General features: G+C 36.7%; 1 protein-coding gene and 1 pseudogene across 3 annotated transcripts; one reads left to right on the top strand and one right to left on the bottom strand.

The window, feature by feature from the left end:
- Positions 1–8,930: 8,930 nt before the first annotated feature.
- Positions 8,931–11,359, bottom strand: LOC147483366 (zinc transporter 6, chloroplastic-like; annotated as a pseudogene). The gene is made up of 2 exons (XR_015204519.1): positions 10,414–11,359; positions 8,931–9,662 (listed from the first exon to the last, which is right to left on the bottom strand). The product of XR_015204519.1 is annotated as a zinc transporter 6, chloroplastic-like (transcript).
- A 5,813-nt stretch (positions 11,360–17,172) lies between these two features.
- On the top strand, positions 17,173–20,976 carry LOC147483367 (BAG family molecular chaperone regulator 4-like). Of its 2 annotated transcripts, XM_086580454.1 has the most exons (5): positions 17,184–17,726; positions 17,887–17,931; positions 18,239–18,495; positions 18,569–18,715; positions 20,460–20,976. In XM_086580454.1, the coding sequence occupies exons 1-5, from the start codon at positions 17,525–17,527 to the stop codon at positions 20,652–20,654; spliced, it is 846 nt and encodes a 281-aa protein (XP_086436580.1). In that variant the 5' UTR covers positions 17,184–17,524; the 3' UTR covers positions 20,655–20,976. The 2 variants fall into 2 exon arrangements, with proteins under 2 accessions (XP_086436582.1, XP_086436580.1); XM_086580456.1 differs by lacking the exon at positions 17,887–17,931 and having other exon boundaries at positions 17,173–17,726; positions 20,460–20,954.

Genomic DNA, 20,976 nt, shown 5'->3' on the forward strand with positions numbered 1-20,976 from the left:
AAAATCTAAAATGGTAAAACGAACAGTCAGTAATTGGAAATTGATGTATCAGTAAATTTCTCATTTACACTGCTACAACATGTTGGCCAACCCTCACCTACCAAGACATTTTTGAACATCGACAAGCTCTGTGGGACCCTTTCAATGGAGTCATGAATCTCAAATTGACGAGTTCCAGTTAACAGTTGATCAAGCGAACTGTCTGGTAAACAAAACGTTTATAACTGTCACCAACGAAAGCATGTACTGGCACTAACAATAACATACATAAAGTTTCTCATTTACCTATTATTCCGTCCACTAGGTTAACTTGGTTGAAAGAACGTTTCGATGAGCTAACACATTTTCTTTCAAAAACAATTGTTTTCCAGAAAAAGCATTTATTAGAATTTCTTCATTAAGCAGCTCACTACAATTTGAGCACTTCACTCAGATGTTTTATTTCATCCCCATTTGTAATTTTGAGCTGCCATGTGCACATCCACACATTGATATTGCTTTACTACGCATGTCGTCATGTTTGTAGGTCTCGCATATACTTGTTACCTCAAGCGAACCCTGGATATCAAATTCAAGACACCCAATTTTTTATTCCTCCTTTGTTGCAATTCAAAAGAAGCCAATATAATTAAACAAAAATTCAAGACAACAAAAATAGAAACCTCACAAGATATCAAAGTTGCCATAAACACCCTGAATCCAACCAGCCCATGGTGGAATCAACGCCGAAATTTTTAGCTAAAACCAAGTTCACCATCTCTGTATATATATATATTAAAAAAAAAACAACCCAAACCAATCACTAAACCCCTTCACTCAACTTTTTCAAAAAAAAAGATAGAAGAAAGATGAAGCTTACTAAAGCTAAGAGAAGAACAAAAACCACCACTTTATTGTTCTATATTTTATGACATTAAACTTTTATAAATATCATAATAATATGAACAAAAATCAATATGGAAATTGTAAATACAAACATGGAAACCTTAAAAAAAAAAACCTTTAAAACCTTTAAAAAACACAAACATTACTATGTAAAAACAAACCCAAGACTACCTAAAAACAAACTAACACTGAAAACAACAAAACATATCAATAAACAATAAGAACTATACCATTACCAAGGTTTGTGTTGTTGTCCACCATGAAAAACCTTAGAAAAACAAAAAGGATGAGGCAATCAAGAAGATGAAGAAAAAAACAGTAGTTTTGGAGCTTTATACAAACTTTTGGATGTTGGCACAAAAAACGAGGTAAAAGTTGTCTCATGTTTGAATTACAAAAAATAACGAAAAAGGTTGCGGATAGTAGGTCTGTAAATTGCTCTTCTAGATTTCAAAATTAGCTAACTGTGTCTGTATAAATTACTACCATATTTTTCATTTTATGAGAGTCAAAATCCAACTAACGGTCAACAGTAGCTAGTCCGTATCGCTAAGAGAATCTAATGGGTTATTGTAACTTCTCATGTCAACATCAAAAGTACAAATAGGATAGAGAGTGTGACAAGAGGAGAGAGAGTGTGGCAGGAAGAGAGAAAGTGTTGTAAGGAAGGGCAAAATGGTCAAAAATCTGTTAAATAGGTCAAAATTAAAAGGCATGGTTGGTTGGAGCACAATGTGCAATTATCATGGCCGAATCAAGAATTTACCCAAAAGGAATTCTACATATCTATTTGGACAGTTTAGCCTTACGCCTTACCAATACTTATATTTTACTACCTGCAACAAGATTGAGCATGAAATATGAATGTGTACGACTGTTGTATACGAATAAAGAAAACAATGAAGAGGCAAAGATAGCAGTAACAGTGAACAACCAAGGCGCGGATTAGGCTGTCCTTAAGGAAAGATTTTGCCCCTTCTAGTGGTGCAGAAAGGCAGCAGTGATGTCTTCCTCATAGGATATAATGGTATGTGTACATCAGTTTGACTTGCACTAGAACAAACTACTCTCTATAACAACAATATAACTCTCTCTGGCGGCTATAGTAAGAAGAGAATAGAAGAAGAATAGGCTGGGGTTTGCGAGTTCTGTTTCTCTGGATGTGTAAGTTGCTGTCTCTGGGATTGGTTTAACGAGTTCTGTTGAATTGAAAATCCTCTATGGATGCACAGTCCTGTTTATATAGAGGTTTGGTCGGTCACAGCAATCGGCTTCCTAAACAGATAGGGAAGAGAGACCAACTCATAATAGAACACCGAAACTTGTTGCTGAAGCAAAAGCAAAAACAAGTTTAGGCAATTGATCAATCCACTACCCACTAGTAAGCCCAAACCCGAACCAGACGCGCCTTGGCTCGGTGCGGTGCGGTGCGGGCGCGCGCGTGTGGCTTTGGGTGAGTCATCTCTCCTAACACAAAAACATTTGTATCCTAAGGGCACGCCTTTATGGTAGAGGAATTCCTCATATAGTTCACTTGCTAGTGGTGGATAACCAATGTGGGACTATCTTCTATGCACTAAAGTGGAGAGAACACTCTTTGTTCATATCCTCTATTTTGTACACACACACACTAGTATTTAGAAATACAATAGAGATTCCAACAATCCCCCACTATTTTAAAATACTAATAGTCCCCCACTATTTTGAAATAGGATATTACAAAAGAAATGGGTTAACGAAGTGTCAGAGAGAATCGAAAAAGCAATGCCTAAGATACTGATGCTTTACGGGATTGAACTAGTCAAAGGGTAACATGTCTTATAATACGTGAAAGTGGTGGATTAAAAAATCTTTGAACCAACATTCCCATGTAGTAAAATAGATTGCATGCACCCACATTGCTCTTTCATTATATGCCTGTTCTGCGGTGTTACGCTTTTTGGCTCTTGCACTGCCTGTGTTCCATGAATGCTCTAGAGTATTTGTCCGTAGTATACTTATAAGAACCGACCCAGTTCTACATTCACGTAGGTGGATATCCACCAAGTGTACATTGCAGTTAAAATACACTATCTCATTATAAAATGGACTATGGATTCCAATAAGAGTAAAATAACTCATCCTTACTCATTGCAATTCAAGTTATACAAAGTATACAAAAATACTATCTCGTCATAGGGTGGGACGTCTCAAAAAAGACGATAGCATACCAGACCGACTAGGTGACTTGTTTTTCCCTTTGAGCCTACTTCATGGGATCTCCAATCACATAGGTAAGGTTGCCATCAGTGTCGCCCTCTATGTTAGGCAAAAGTCCCATCCCCCTTGACGTTTCAACCACTTGCCTCCTACTAAGTGGTTTGGTTAGAGGATCGGCCAAATTTAACTCTGACCTCACATAATCTAGAGCCACAACTCCAGATTCCAAAGAAATGCTTTATAGATCAGAAGTCTCGATGGATATGTCTGCTTTTCCCATTATACAATTTGCTCTTTGCCTTTGCTATCAAGGCCCCGACAAGACTAATAGGAAGATCGCCAAAAGGTTTCTAAGCCACTCAAATTTCAAAGACTTGCTTTATCTAAAGCAATAAGCTCGGACTCCATGGTTGAATGAGCTATCAAGGTCTGCTTAGAAGATTTCCAAGCGACTGCACCTCCACCAAGGGTGAATATATAACCACTAGTGGACTTGATATCATGAAAATCATATATCCAGTTTGCATCACAATAACCCTCTATCATAGGTGGAGTTTGTCTAAAACATATATCGTAATTCATTGTTCATCTCAAGTACTTGGCTAGTCTCTCTAACACACTCTAATGTTCCTTGCTAGGACAATGAGTGTATCTGCTTAACCTGCTAACTACATAAGCAATGTCAGGTCTAGTGCAATTCATCAAGTATATGAGACTACCAATAATTTGGGTATATTTAGGCTAAAGGACACTATGTTGATTATTTTTTTGAAGTTCACTACTTGCCTCATAAGGTGTCGACACAGGCTTACTATCATAATAGTTAAACTTCTTCAAAATCTTCTCAACATAATGCTCTTGTGAAAGCGTATAGCCATCACAGTTTCTGATGATTTTGATTCTAAGAATCACATCAGCTTCTCCCAAATCCTTAATTTCAAATTGGAAGGATAAGAACATCTTGGTGTTTCTCACAACATCAAGGCTAGGACTCATGATTAACATGTCATCCACATATAGATAGATAATCACATATGTATTCACATCAAAAAAATTAAAGTAATACATTTATCAGCATCATTTATTTGATATCCATTGGACATCATGACATTGTCAAACTTTTCATGCCATTGTTTTGGCGCTTGTTTCAACCCATATAAAGACTTTACTAATTTGCATACCTTATGCTCATTCCCTGGTACTATAGTACCCTTAGGTTGCATCATATATATTTCTTCATCAAGATCACCATTCAAAAATACAGTTTTTACATCCATTTGATGAATAAATAAATTATGAATAGTAGGGAGAGCCATTAGAACTCTTATAGAAGAAATCCTAGTTACAGGAGCATAAGTATCAAAATAGTCAATGCCTTTTTTCTAGGAGAATCCCTTGACTACTAGTCTAGCCTTGTATTTATCAATGGAACCATCTAGCTTCAATTTCTTTTTGAAGATTTACTTGTAACGTATATGTTTCGCCCCAGGAGATAGATAAACTATCTCCTATGTGCGATTAGATATAATCGAATCTAGTTATGAGTTTATAGCATCTTTCCAGAAAGGTGCATCTCTAGAACTGATTGCCTCATTATATGTCACAGGATCATCATCAACGAGAAATGTGTAAAAGTCATCACCAAAATTGGTGGATTTTCTATCTCTTTTACTCTTCCGAATTTCTTGTTCAGAAATTTTAGGATCTGTTGATTGTTGTTCACTAGGAGCAACCAACCTCTCAATGCCTATTTTCAAAGGAAACATATTCTCAAAGAAATTAGCATTTTTACTCTCTATAATAATGTTAGCATCAACAAGGTTATTATCAGATTTTATTACTAAAAATCTATATGCAACACTATTATGAGCATAACCAATAAACATACAATCAACATTTCTAGGTCCCAATTTTCTCTTTTTAGGTTCGTTCGTTAGAACCTTTGCAAGACACCCCCACATTTTGAAGTATTTCAGGTTAGTTATATGACCTTTCCATAATTCATATGGTGTCTTATTCCTTGTTTTCTTGTTGGGTATCCTATTATGTATATGGCAAGCAGATAGCATTGCTTCCCCCCACAAGTTCAGGGAAGCTCCATAACTTACAAGCATATCATTCATCATCTCTTTTAGTGTTATGTTTTTCTGTTCGGCTACTCCATTAGACTCATGAGAGTATGGTGGAGTAGTCTCATGAATAATGTCATTCTTGTCACAAAAGTCCTGGAAGGGGTTAGACTCATATTCTCCACCCTCACGTAATCAAGTCTTTAATATTAACAGATTAAAAATTTGGTTTTCAACTTCAGCTTTGTACTTGAGAAACATCTCACCTACCTCATGCTTGTTTCTAAGTAAATATACCATGGTGTACCTAGAGAAGTCATCTATGAATGTAATATAATAAAACTTCCCCCCCTCTAGACATGGTACTTATGAATTCACCCAAATCCGTATGAATAAGAGTTAGTAATCCAGTTTTATCTCTAGAAACAATTCTACAAGGTTTCTTTGTGGCTTTAGTCTCAGCACATATCTCACATTTATCATTAGAAAAATCAGAAATATCAGACAATAAACCACATGCTTTCATCCTTTTCATATACTGAACATTCACATGTCCTAGTCTACCATGCGATATATTAAAATAGTCAAGCAAGTAAGCAGAAGCAGATTCATTCTTATTAATAATAATGTTGTCAAGTACATTCAACATGAAAAGACCACTGTTATTACAATAACCTTTCCCAACAAAACTCTCATTCGATCTTACTTAGAACTTAACTTGTCACTTTTAAAAGTCACCTTGACCTGACCTATTCCCAAGAATGACAAAAAATCAGATTTAATTTAATCTTTGGAACATGGAGAACATTACTACGTGAAAGGGTTTTCCCTGAAGTTAACTTCAGAAGAATCTTGCATGTTCCCTCAACAGGAACAGACCTTGAGTCACCCATATAGACTTTTTCATCTTTCAGTAGTATGTAGTCTGAGAAAGCTTCAACATCACCACAGACAAGTGGGTGGCACCAGAATCTAGTACTCAGTTCTTCTTTCCAGTGGCCATGAACACTTGTGACACTATAACAACAATTATATCATCTCCTTCAACTAAATTAGCATTGGGAGGATCATCAGTGTATTTCTTGTGCCTGCATTGAAAAGCCCTATGTCCCGATTTACCACAAACATAACAATTACCATTGCCAGTACCACTCCTTTTAAAAGAAGTGCTTTTGACCTTGAAATTCTTATTTTTGTTGTACTTCTGCTTTTTAGAGGTTTTGTTGGATTTGTCAGGATTACCTTCAATGATATTGGCTTTGGAATGGAATTCCTTAGACAACACCTCATCCCGAGTATTGTTCTTTTCCTCTATGTGAATGTGAATGATCACATCCTTAAGAGTCATCTGTTTGCGCTTATGTTTCATACTATTCTTACAGTGTTTCCAAGACTCGATGAGTTTCTCAATCAAACATCCAGCAACAAAGGTTTCGGGTAAATCAATACCCTTAGTTTCCAAATCATTAATTAGCACATGAAAATCATGGATTTGAGACGTTACATCTCTATCCTCTCTCATTTGGAACTTTAGAAAAGTCCCAACATCATATTTTTGAGTACCAGCATCCTCTATTATGTATTTTTTGTTCAAACTCTCCCATATATCATATGCATTCTTATTTTAACAATAAATATAAAAAATTTCATTGGACAAGGTACTCAAAATAGCATGATGACATACCTTATTCCCATTGAGCCAAGCAACTTGATTTCTTTCAAAATCATTAGAACCCTCCACACGGTGCTGTATCAGTGAGATACTTTGCATAGTTGAGTACATCTAGGGCTGAGAACACCCTTTCTCTCCATTGCTTGAAGTGTGAACCGTTGAAGGATTCAATCTTTGACACATTGAGTAAGTTGCGAGCATTCAGTAGAGGTGTAACATCTCTCATAGTCGAAGTAACCTCCATGACTCCAGAATTGGTTTCTTTGTTCGGCGTGTCTGTTGGTGTAGACATCTCGATTCTTTCCTTAAGATTGTTGTATACGAATAAAGAAAACAATGAAGAGACAAGGACATCAGTAATAGGGAACAACAAAGGCGGATTAAGGTCAGTTTTAAGGAAAGATTTTGCCCTTCCGATTGGTGCAAAAAAAGGCTAGATGGCGTCTTTCTCACAGGATACAATGGTGTACAACAATTTGACTTGTACTAGAACAAACTACTCTCTATAACAACATTATAACTCTCTAGCGGCTCTGAAGAAGAAGAGAAGAGAAAGAAGAATAGAATTTTGGGGTTTATGAAGTCGGGGTGTTGTATCAGTGAGATACTTTACATAGTTGAGTACATCTAGGTCTGAGAACACCCTTTCTCTCCATCGCTTGAAGTGTGAACCGTTGAAAGATTCAATCTTTGACACATTGGGTAAGTTGCGAGAATTCAGTAGAGGTGCAACATCTCTCATAGTTAAAGTAACCTCCATGACTCCAGAATTGGTTTCTTTGTTCGGCGTGTCTGTTGGTGTAGACATCTCGATTCTTTCCTTAAGATTGTTGTATATGAATAAAGAAAACAATGAAGAGACAAGGACAGCAGTAATGGGGAACAACCAAGGCGCGGATTAGGCTGTCCTTAAGGAAAGATTTCGCCCCTTCCAGTGGTGCAGAAAGGCAGCAATGGTGTCTTCCTCACAGGATACAATGGTATACAGCAGTTTGACTTGCACTAGAACAAACTACTCTCTAGAACAACAATATAACTCTCTCTGGCGGCTACAGTAAGAAGAGAAGAGAAGAAGAATAGGCTGGGGTTTGCGAGTTATGTTTCTCTAGATATGTAAATTGCTGTCTCGATTGTTTTAACGAGTTGGTTGAATTGAAAATCCTCTATGGAGGCGCATCCGCTTTTATATAGAGGTTTGGTCGGTCCAAAATCGGTCTCCTAAACAGATAAGGAAGAGAGACCAACTCATAATAGAACACCGGAACTTGCTAAGGCGCGGATTAGGCTGTCCTTAAGGAAAGATTTTGCCCCTTCCAGTGGTGCAGAAAGGCAGCAGTGGCGTCTTCCTCACAGGATACAATGATGTACATCAGTTTGACTTGCACTAGAACAAACTACTCTCTAGAATAGTAATATAACTCTTTGGCGGCTACAGTAAAAAAAGAAGAGAAGAAGAATAGGATGGGGTTTGTGAGTCAGGTGCTGTATCAGTGAGATACTTTGCATAGTTGAGTACATCTAGGGTTGAGAACACCCTTTCTCTCTATCGCTTGAAGTGTGAACCATTAAAGGATTCAATCTTTGACACATTAGATAAGTTGCGAGCATTCAGTAGAGATGTAGCATCTCTCATAGTCGAAGTAACCTCCATGACTCCAGAATTGGTTTCTTTGTTCGGCGTGTCTGCTGGTGTAGACATCTCAATTCTTTTCTTAAAATTGTTGTTTACGAATAAAGGAAACAATGAAGAGGCAAGGACAGCAGTAACAGGGAACAACCAAGGCACGGATTAGGCTGTCCTTAAGGAAAGATTTCGCCCGCCCCTTCTAGTGGTGCAAAAAGGCAGCAGTGACGTCTTTCTCATAGGATACAATGGTGTACAGCAATTTGACTTGCACTAGAACAAACTACTCTCTAGAACAAACTACTCTCTAAACAAAGATATAACTCTCTCCACTCACGGTAAGAAGAAAAGAAAGAAGAAGAAGAATTTGGGGTTTTGCGAGTTACGTTTCTCTACGGATGTGTAAGTTGCTTTCTCAGAAATTGGTTTAACGAAGTTACGTTGAATTGAAAATCCTCTATGGAGGGCAGTCTCCTTTATATAGAGGTTTGGTCAGTCACAGCCGTTGGTCTCCTAAACAGATAAAGAAGAGAGACCAACTTATAATAGAACACCGAAACTTGCAAAAACAAAAACAAGTTTAGGCAATTGATCAATCCACTAGTATGCCCAAGCCTGACCCCAACCTGGCTCGGTGCGCGCGTGAGTCCTCCCTCCTAACACAAAAGCATTTGTACCTTAAGGGCATGCTCTTATGGTAGAAGAATTCCTCATATACTTCATTTGCTAGTAGTGGATAACTAATGTGGGACTATCTTCTATGCACTAAAGTGGAGAGAACACTTTTTGTTCATCTCCTCCACTTTGTACACGCACTAGTATTTAGAAATACAATAGAGATTCCAACAAAGACTTGACTTGCTGTATTTCAAATTTTGCGTGCAAATTAAAGCTGCTTTTATGCCCATAGAGCAAGTACAGACATAGAAGCAGAACCAAGAACTAAGGCTATGTAGCATCCCTTATTCAACGAGGGTTGTGAGCTCATCAATTTGTTGTGGAAGAAATCAACCGCTATAAGATCAACAAGCGCCATGTAAATAAGAATCCCAGAAGACAATGAACCCAACAACCCTTCCATTATTAAGGCATTCGGACTGCTATCGTCGTAGCCAGTTACAGAGAATACGATCATTCCAAAGATGATCCCAATGGGAGTGGTCACTGAAAACATGAAGCACATATATGCTATTGTCCCCAAGTTGAAACCAGCCTGTTGTCAATAACAATAAAAATGTATTAGGTGAAGGAACACACTGATTATCAATTTGTAACCTCTAGTTTATAATCACTCTACTACTTAATTGTATCACTGCACTCCTCGTATTTCTATTTGACCATTTCATTCAAATTGCAGTAATGCACTACTAAGAAATAGCAAATGGTATTTTAGCCTTAATATCTCTGGTTTTAGTTTTGCAACCACATCATCCTATTGTTGACATTTGAACCAGTTTAAAGGAAATATTTGTGGGTGAAAATGAAATCCATCTGTAGTATACAAGAACTGGGTATGGTCTTTTGTAATTAGACAATAAATGGAATGTGAAAATGAAAACATTTTGTACATAAACTGTAGAAATTAAATAACAAATTGGATTAGAGCCCCTCATCCCCATACCTGAAAAGGCAAGGGTAGGGTCTTGGCATAGAAATGCTGACAAATTGAACAAAATATGAACACTATCACGGTATCACCATAATATATTTGTTGACATTTTCCAACAAATCAATAATGTATATTGGAAATTCAGGGGCTCGCTATATCATAGGATTCATAGCATACTGGTAATTTGGGCCTTGACGAAAGTAAGGTTCCAAATGTATACAGTCTATAGGTACTAATGTACCATTTTCCCACACTCCCCCAGCCATTAGAATTGAAACACAGACGCACTCACACTGACTGACTGTCGGATAACTAGTTTAGCAATTAGCAGTATTATAGCATGTTGTTGTCATACCTGAGCAATACAACCACCAAGACCCATTCCTTCAAAAAATTTGGTGAAAAGCCAGAGCAACAACCAGTGGTCTAATGGTACACTGATTTTGAGACATTCCAAGCGTAACCCCAATAATCACAGAATGAAAAATAATTCCTATTTCCAAAACTTGTGACACCAACTTTTGCTTCATCATAATCAAATCCTCAACCGATTTACCATCATCGCAACTCACCTCCACACTCACTTCCACCGACTTCTTATCCAACTCATCCAGAGTTCCAACCGGTGTATAGTGACTCGTCTTTTTATGTTCGACGTGGGAAGTTGCCGTAACGTCAACTAGCAAAGCTAATAAAGCACCAACCATTGAACCCAAACCCGTAAATGGGAAATCTTTCCACGGGTGAAATGATGCTACTTGGCAATCAGACAAAGCATCAAATGCATCAGGGAGTACGTGAACGAATGAAGTAGCTAGAATTACACCAGCTGCAAAGCACTTAATCACTAGTGTAACTTTTTTCAAAAGTTGGTTTCCCTTGAAACTTTCTTGCAAGCATAACTGGTGAAGAAATACCGATCACACTTGTTATGAAGATTACTAAGATGGAGATAAGTTTGAGATGAGTCGCGGCTTGGCTGTTTCGGCATGTTGATTCTTGAGTCAAATTGGTGACACAATGTGTCATGGTTACAAACGAAGTCAGAGTGGGGAAAATAAGAATGATTGAAGAATAATTTGTGTACGAGTTTTCAAATCTTTGATGAACTTGTTGGTTACTTCTTCTACTTTTCTAGTGAATACAAGTCTTAGACGATACTTTCAACTTTTTGGGGCCTCAATGGTTTACGTATTGGAAATATGTCTCCTACCACACTAATGGTCTTCCCAATCACAAGTTGGATTAGTGTGATATGTGTCGCTTAGCATTAAAATTGAGCTCAAGACCTAACTTGGTCACTGAATATGTTTTTATTTAATATATTTGCTTACTCCAGTTTCTGCCTGATGAGTGGATTGTGGATGTGGATGAGATCACCTCTAGAGCCATATGTCTCGAAACAGCGTGATGTCTACTGTTGGTCTGTTATTTTGATAATCTGCTGCTTGCTATATTTTGATATCTCTGGTTCAATTGTAAACGAATTCATGGAAAACGCTTAGTTGCTACCGTTTTTTGCAAGGCAATACCGCCCATTATTGCACATTTAGACATACATTTTATTTATTTTTGCGGTTTTTTTGCCACTTGTCTCCTTCTCTATATTAACAATCTCTGGAATAGTGCTTTAATAAATAGGGTTAACTAGTATTATCCTCCACTAGATGAGCCAATTAGGATTTCTCCCTTACTAGATGGGAAAATTATGATCTCCCTCTTAAGTACACACAAAAAAAAATCAATTTGGGTTGACCGTGTTTTTTTTGTGTGTATTTGGGAGAGACTCTAATTTCCCATCTAGTGGGGGGAAATCCAAATTGGCTCATTTAGTAGGGGGTAATATTCGTTAACCCTAATATATAAAAAAGATGAAGTTTACTGAGACAACTAATTTAGGCATGGCTAAGCATTTTCTTCAAACACAAGTATATATTCGTTAACTCTGCACTAGGGGTGGGCAATGGGCTGTGCCTAAACATTTAAAGCCCTTCAGATATTAAGACTGGGCTAGCCCGTCTTAAAGCCAGCATAGGGCCGGGTCATAAGTCTAATTCTCAAGCCTTTATCCAACCCTAAGCCCTCTTTAAAGGTTTTAAGGTCGGGCCTATATATTTGCATCTTTTTACTACATCAGTTTTAAAATTCATTTATATTATTACAAAAAATTTACAAAGATCTGCAAACTCAAAGTCCCACCACTTTGAAATTGGAATAACAACCAATCTAGTAATAATCTTTGATATATAAGTTCAACAATTTAAAATGCGCATCCACAATCTAATGAACTGAAGTACATAGAGGCTCATACATGTATTTCAAAATTACAGTTAAAATGCACAAGACACATTTTGGGAAGGAGTTTTCACTGACATCAATATGTTCTTTCTTGTACGCAAACCCCACCAAAATTACATTTAGCATTGAAAAACACAAAGACAAATAAGAGTTTAGAATGAGTTTTACTGACGTCGTGCTCATTATTCTTCTTGGCAACTAGGTTAGATGGGGAGTTGTGAGTTGTGAGATAGAAACAATTAGGTTTACAAGTTTTTATGATATTAGACAAGTTATTAGAAGTACCCATACAGACACGAGCTTCTAGCTCAATTAGTTGTGTACCCCTCTCCTCGTGGGAGAGGTTGCAAGACCAGGTGAGCCTTCAGGCTAGAGACAGGGGTGTTGCTACGATGGGTGGACCGAGGAGCGAAAGCAAGTCTTCATGGACAAGGTGAAGGTGGTTGGGTCTACTCAAAATGGGGCATCAACAAGAGCCTTCAGGGTTGGTGAGCTGTAATGACCTGGAATTTTACCTAAGGGTGATCATGTCATTTTATGTGTTGGTTCAGTGCTATTATAGGATTTCGTGTTAATTGTATTTGTTTTGAGGCGGGCTTTATCATATTTGGTATGGGCCTATATTACTATATATTAATTGGGCCTGTTCTATTCAATTAATTGGGCTTATGCTATAAATGGGCCCATTTATATTAATAGTTGCTGGACTCATGGGCTGAGATAGAGAGGATAAGGATCGGAGGGGGAAAGTGTGAGAGATACACCTCCTGCAAAAACAAAATAAATCGCCTCACTGACCATTTTGATTCAGTAGCAGCCATCAATGATTCAATGGATAGCTATTGTATTATGTGTTTTCCCTCCACTTTCAAATATCATGTTTGTATTGCTTTGATTATGATTTTTCTTGTCTTTTTCTAATTGTTTCAGTAGACTTGTTTGGGTGTTATTCATGGGTTCATACTATACCGAAAGTTTTGTTTTGGTTGGTAGTTAGGAGATTTTTTATTATTGTTTCTGAGAAATTTTATGAAGGAGTTGGTTTGGCTGGATAAACAGTTCATATGTGTTAACCGAACCTATTATTTAAGCACATGCTAGCCAGGTAGCTACATGCCACCATTTGGCCTCTGCTAGGCCGCACCAGGCCACATCCAAGTCACTCATATGCCATTTGCTAGGGACAACGCTAGGCCACACAAAATTTCTTGTTTATTTTTCTCGCGAGATTATATTTTGGCTAGTTCAAATATAAATAAGTTAATATTCTTTATTGGTATTGAGAGTTGTTTGTTTGATTGAGTATTCGGGGAAATCTCGAAAGATTAGAAGTGAAGTGACATACATGTAGAATACCGATTCAAGGTTGAGAATCGGTTAAGCGGATGTTACATGATTGGAGCAGAGAGGAGGAACCCATGTCGCCTTCCTCATCGAATGGCTTAATCCATTCCCATCCCAATAGGAGAACTACGATTGGTTTTATCCCTAAATGGGTATGCGGGGTGACCACTCGGCTCGGCCTTCCATAGGAAAACCCTACCCCTTTGAGAAAGGAAACTGAATGTTTAATATTCTTTTATTCTTTGTGGAAATTGGGCATGAGAAATATATAATTGTATGCGTGTTATGCATGGATATATTGAATGCTAACGTTTTTCTTGAGATTATGTTAATTGATGCACTTACAAGGATTTAATAAGAAAACGGTAAGTGGTATTAAGCGACTAAAGGTATGTGTTAACCTTGTCTTTTGTTTTCAATTTCATTTCAAGTTGATTATTATATATTGACTACCTATCCACCGGCGTTGGAGTATCTTCACGGGGATGAACAGGTGCTCCCATAAGACAAGAAAAGGCGCGCGGGCAAGTTAAGCACAATTTAACGTGAATGAAGCGCGACTAATTGATACAACGGTTCCTTTTACCGATTTATTTTAATTTCAAATTTATTCCCTTTAAGTGATTTTGTAATAATTTAGTATAATGTTAATTGTCTTTAGTTATGAATTCATTAATTAGAAGTTATGGCGATAATTGGAGAAAAAAATCGATTTTGGAGCTACCGCACTACTTGATTTAACCGGCATTTGTCGAGATGGTTAAGTAGCCGTGTGTTAATCAATATATCTTTTAGTAGTCGGGTTTACTTAATCGAGGTTGTAATATATTAAATGGAAGTATATTATTTGATTTTCAGGTTTGGACAGGTTGTAAATTTATGAAATGTCGGAAAATAAGGAGGAAACTCTGTCGAAATTTCTTTGAACGCGATGTTCAAAGAGGTGTTTTATATTTTAGTTCTAGTTTGGACTCATGTGAGTCAAACCCGCTCACGTCTTGGTTTATTAGATTGTTGAATATTCAGATTGAGCTCTTTTATCTGAATATTCAATTGTCTGGAAAATCGGGGCGCTACATGAGCCTTTGGCCTAGGGTCGTTCAATGTAACCGGGCTACCTTAACCCTCTAAATATTCAAAAAAAAAAAAAAAAAAAAAAAAAATACTACATACGGTAATTGATAAATTACAATGGATAATATTATTTTAATTAGAAATATTTAACAAGGAGTACGTTGGACAGTTATGATATGTGTTTATAGTGAAACTATAACTAGGAGTGGGGCTAATGAGGGCTAAATTAGGACCGGGCCTATGTTTTAAAACCTTAGTTTTAGCCCTGCCTTAGAAGGCATTAGGGCTAGCCCGGCCCAGCCCTAGACTCTGTGAGGGCTTTAGTTGTGAGGGCTTAGGGTCGGGTTAAGGTTATTGTTATTGTTGGGGCCAAATTTCCACCCCAACTCTGCACTATGAAACTATCTTAATTATAAGAAAAAATTCGCTTTTAGGCGCTTAGGAACGAAAAATCTCCCTAAAGCACCCATCCAACACACATCCACCATCTTGTTATCTATTGATTAACATTAGTTAATTAAAATCAAACCAAATATTTATTTATTCTCTTTGTACGTATTCTATTTTTTTTTTATCCACAAATTAAATCTTTTATTTTTGTGTGTTTCCATAAAGAAAGAGTAACCTTCCATTAAAAAAAATCAAAACTACACTGACATTTATGAAAAAACAATGCAATTACAAATTGCAATTTTATTACAACCCAAAATACTGATGATAATAGCTAATTTTAAAATAAATTTGAGAAGTTCGCGCTGTAATTGAACTGAGGAGAACCCCATTAAGAATCTGCAACACATACATGGAAATTTTTAATTTTTAATTTGTAATTGAAATTAATAGTTTTTTTATTTTTTTATGGAAACACAAAAAAATAGAAAGATTTGTGGAGAAAAAATAGAATGATTTGGAGAGAGAAAATTCTAGGGAAATTAAGAGTTGTTCTTTAGAAATAAATTGCAAAAGTGAAATTATGGGGTGATAAATAATTGCACCGACGCTTGTAAAGTGAAGAACACCAATCGAAAAAACACCTTCATTCTAAAATCAATTTGGTCCAAAATGATTGATGCATGTTGAAATATTTTCATATGGTCAAGGATTGATCTAGAGTGCAATTTACCATAAAAATTAGTTTTTGATGTACGCCACTATCGTCGAATTGCTCAAGTGCAGCAGCCAACATAAAATTGGATCACTAAAAATGCTCATATGATTGTGAACAGTGACAAATGCACTGCAATTTGGAAAATCTATATATAGCTGAAGCAGATGGCCGGGATCTTGTTTTACCTGTTTAACAAGGCCCATTTGAACGAGACATGGGCCGGGCTGAGTGGTTCTAAATACAACTTACTGAGGTATGGGCCGTACCCGTAGGCCAAATCTATCGCTGAAGGGCCGGGATATTGTTTTATTGGTTCACAAGCCCTAATAAAATGAGCACTAGTGGCCTAGTGTAACTGTTTGTGCCAATGTCTAGCTACTTCTTGGCTTCTTGCAAACATTGCACTCTTGCAACAATAAATCTTCTGACCATATCCGACAGCTTCACGAACCTAATATAATACCCACAACTGCTCCCTGTAAATCGCAATATACTCCAACAAGAACATCCATCGACCTGTTTAAAGTCTAGTCATTAAGACCATTAATTTTGGGTCCAAAGCAAGAATTACAGAGGTAGATTTTAGATCAACCTGTGATGCTGTGAATATCCATATATTTAATTATGATTGCTAACAAGCAAAGTAAATGGTTGCACCATGCTAAAATGTCATGTGGTACTCATTTAGAGATAAAGTTTAGAGATAAATGAAAAGTTTATTATCGAAGAAAAAAAAAAAGTCATGTGGTATTCATTTTTCACACTAACCGTACATCGTATAGGAGATAGGCAGGACATAATTTTTGCACCTATAATCAAACTAGCTAGGAACAAAGTGGATAGAAATGAGAGGGTTGTGACTTTTGAGTTGAGGCAAAAGCAAGGGTAAAATATCGCCGAGATTTCTGAGATATTATTGATATATTTTATTTTTGGGGTACACGAGATGAAAATATTTGATATATTTCTACTAAATATTGAATCTTGTTTTTGCCGATATATGTTGTAATTTCTGATATATCAACCGATATATTCTATATAAATTGTTGATTTTGACCGATTTTTATTAATATATCTACAATATTTTTTATATAATCGATAATATTTCTAATATTTTATGATATATCGACATACAAAATAATTTTTTTAACAGTCAACAAAAAAAATAGATATTTTCAATATTTCTGATATATATGATATATTTCGTTTTTTGGATACACAATATTGTCGATATTTTGGTCCTTGGGCAAAAGAAATGATGTCATACACAGCAATGCTGTTGATTGTGCAACCGATCGAGTGCACAAGGCCGCCTTTATCAGCTTAGTTTATAGTTGCAAATAGGCAATGGTGCAAGTAAGCAACTTTAAAATTGGTTTGCTGGTTAGCATGTCTGTTGTTTATGTCCCAGAATCTTTGGTTCTTTATTTATCTGCCAACTTCACAGCTTGAAAGTGGCAACAAACCAACCAAGTGTTTCTTCAAAGAAGGTTCCTTTCAATTCCTTCATCAACAACCCACATTATACCACACATCCTTTTTACTTGCTTGCCAAATACAGCTTCATCTTTAACTTACAAGAACACTTCACCTCTCTAACCAACTTCACCTTTTTCAGATAATTACTTTAGCACGTAACGTAATGATGAAAAAACATAACTTTAAAAGAGTTGTAGTTTCAGAGAATAAAAAGAATGAAGAAATAGGATGGGAACTTAGACCTGGAGGTATGCTTGTTCAGAAGAGAATTGATGGAGTTGGTGCTTCAGGACCTATGATCAAGATCAAGGTTTCTCATGGTTCTTACCAACATGAGATTAATGTTCCTGCTCAATCTACTTTTGGTAATTCTCAAAATTTTCCTTGATGCAATGGGGGTTCTTTCTTTTATCAATCGTATTGTGTATACATATGTGTTGCATTTTATATACAATGCAAGTTTTTATGGAGTACTGGACTGTTGCTAATTTAGATAGTTGCATTATGCATTCCCTCCTCGTTCAGTGCAAATTGATTCCTTCCTCGTTAAGTGGCTTCTAGTCCTTGAAGGTAGTTATGATGATCCCTAATTACCCTTTGTATTTTTGTATTTTTTACTTTTGGGGATTTATGTGAAAGTGATGTATACATGCTTAATTTGGTTTGCTGTGAAAGAAATTTAAAGTGGATGTTTTCCATCAAGTTGAATTTTGGTCATTTTTATGTTGTACTGTTTACTATGTAGAATAAGTCTGTTAAAACTTAATGTGTTTAACATAAAGAATTTTTTTTGACCCAATAATATGGTTGTTTTGGGCTATTATGTCATTTTTGGCTTTGGAATTGATGTGTTGTGCTTTCTTTGTGGTTAATTAAGGCGATTTGAAGAGGCTTCTTGCCCATGAGACTGGTTTAAAGCCTAAGGAACAAAGACTATTGTTTAGAGGGAAGGAAAAAGAAGATACAGATTGTTTGCACATGGCTGGTGTACTGGACATGTCAAAAGTAGTACTCTTGGAGGACCCAGCAAGCAGGGAAAAGAAGCTTCAGGAGAGGAAGAATGATAGTGGAGTATCAAAATCATGTGAAGCTATAGCTAAAGTCAGGGTTGAGGTGGATAAGCTGACCAAGAAGGTGATGACTTACCTGCAATAACAAATCTGACCTTGTGGCAAAAAAACTCATCTCGTTGGTTTCGATTTTGTAGGTATCAGCCCTGGAGTCGATCATGAGGAACGGGACCAAGATTGCAGAGAAGGAGTTCAATATCTTGACAGAGTTGTTTATGATGCAGTTGCTTAAGTTGGATGGCATTGCAGCCGAAGGGGAAGCAAAAGATCAGAGACGTATTGAGGTTTGTAGTTGGTCCTTTTTTCCTTGATAGTTTATACTTGGTTTGCTTTTTTATGTAGTGTTCTTTGTACATCAATAATTTCCACCATTAATGTTGTTACCCTTGGGGTGAGCATGGGCAAACCTGAAAGTACACTAGCTTGCCTTAAGTCTACAAAACTTCATGTACTTGCCTTTTATTTGAACTAGGAATGTACGTGTTTCTATAAACTGTTCTTCAAATATATTATTTTATATCTTTTCAGTTTTCCATAAAAATTACTCTGTAAGTCAGTTCTCAGGGTACCATGATTCCATGAAAAGTGTTTCACATATCCCTGAAACTATATGTATTACATCTAAATCCAATTCGATGGTGTAAAGTCTTTTAGGAGTGTAGATGGTATTTTTTTGAGTCTCTTTGTAACTAGGTGGGACCATGTAATGTTCTTAGACATGGGGTGATGAGTTACATTCTTTAGGCTTTTTTGGGTAGATTTATTTTCTTTTCTTTTCACTTGTAATGTAGGCCTTCTGAGCTTCCTTTGTTAATGATATTACATTTTACCTGAGCAGGGAAAGAGAAAAAAAAATCCACCTATCCTCAAAAATTCAAATTATGTCTAATATGAGGAACAAAGGTAGAGATGGAGAAGAAAATATGCAGAGACCCCCAAAGAAAGAAGAAGAAACATGGCTCCTTAATATCTTATCTAAACCACACATGTTGAAGTTAGTCTGGCAGGAAATATTAAATTCGGACCTAAACCCAGATCCCGTTGTAGAATTGAGTAAATAACTAATTAAATTGCAACTTCAAAAATCATAAAAACATTAAAGATGCTATATATCAGGCTTTCTCTTAAATAAGCATGTTCGTCGAAAGCTTATATAGTGTCTTCCTAAGCTTATACAGTGTCGTCCCAAAACCTTTTAGTTTACGGCTTATTAACTTGTTTAACGAACGACACTGTATAAGCTTATGAAGACACTATATAAGCTTCCAACGAACATGTCCGTCAACGGACATGTCCGTTTAAGAGAAAGCATGTGCTATATATATGGTTAAAGATGGGCAGTACATGGGACTGTATACAATTCTTCACAAGGTTTACTTTCGAAACAACTGCATAGAATTCTGTCACATTAACTTTGTTTGTACCAACTTTCGCTCGTCATATGTCTTGGCTATCTTTGAGCATACAAAATGATGTGAAAGTGTACTGTCATAGGCACGCACAGAATTGGTACTCAAGTCCTACTATGGCTCTATGTCGCACCATTTTGTTTTGGTGAGTAGGTTAGGGTTGTGTCTAATGTAGGGGTATGGGGAATGAATTTGGAGATATCCAAGGGGAATGTAGACGCAGGTTAGAAAGGAAGACCAGGCCTCCCAGGTCAAATTGTACTACTAAGAAGGTGGGGTGATGAAGAAGGTGACAAATAGGGACAATAAGAAAGGCTATGAGTATTTTAGCTTTTAAGGTTGTTGCAACGGTTTCTCCATACTGCAGACTGGTAAGTTAAGCTCCAAGTTTTGTGGTATATGCAATAGGAGATGGTCTCCTTGAGATAGGAGATAGTCTCCTCTGAATCAAAGGACAGTTATGATTTGGTTAGCCAATCTGTTACAGTTATGAGAATGGATTTGTTTCGGTTTTGGCCGGGTGATGTGTCTTTTCTCTTGTAATTTGTGTATTCACTATATCTTATATATTAGAACATCACATTTACTGTTGGTTTTCCATTTTTCAACTCCTATCCAGGTTCGCCGTGTACAAAGCTTTGTGGAAACCCTTGACATTCTAAAGTCCAGAAATTCCAATCCCTTCAGCAATGGTAGTAATGCTGTGTCTGTGACTACCAAATGGCAAAAATTTGAGTCTGGAGTGGGAAGCTTGAGCGCTCCAACCACAAAATCATCTACAAAGATTACCAAGGACTGGGAACTCTTTGACTAAAACACAGTAGCTAGCGGGCGTCTGTTGTTTCAGTCTTTGAACTTGCTATGGCGATTTTTGTACATCATTAGAAGAGAATTCTTTTAATCTTTTTAGAACTGGTTTTGAGGTTCTGCTCAAGAAGAGATGTGAAGTATATTAGAGAATCAGTCAGTGGCCTGTGATGTTGTAGATCAAGAGAAGTGTAATTGTATGACATCTGTAAATATGATTTTCCATCTCGGATTTGGACTGTATGTCTTAATTACACATGTAACTATTCTTTGATGTTAAGGTTGCCAAGTGATCCCGAAATACTAATGACGGACTGCATTGCAAGCAA

This window comes from Coptis chinensis, chromosome 8 (genome assembly GCF_015680905.1).
Source record: "Coptis chinensis isolate HL-2020 chromosome 8, ASM1568090v1, whole genome shotgun sequence".
Classification (NCBI taxonomy): Eukaryota; Viridiplantae; Streptophyta; class Magnoliopsida; order Ranunculales; family Ranunculaceae; genus Coptis; species Coptis chinensis.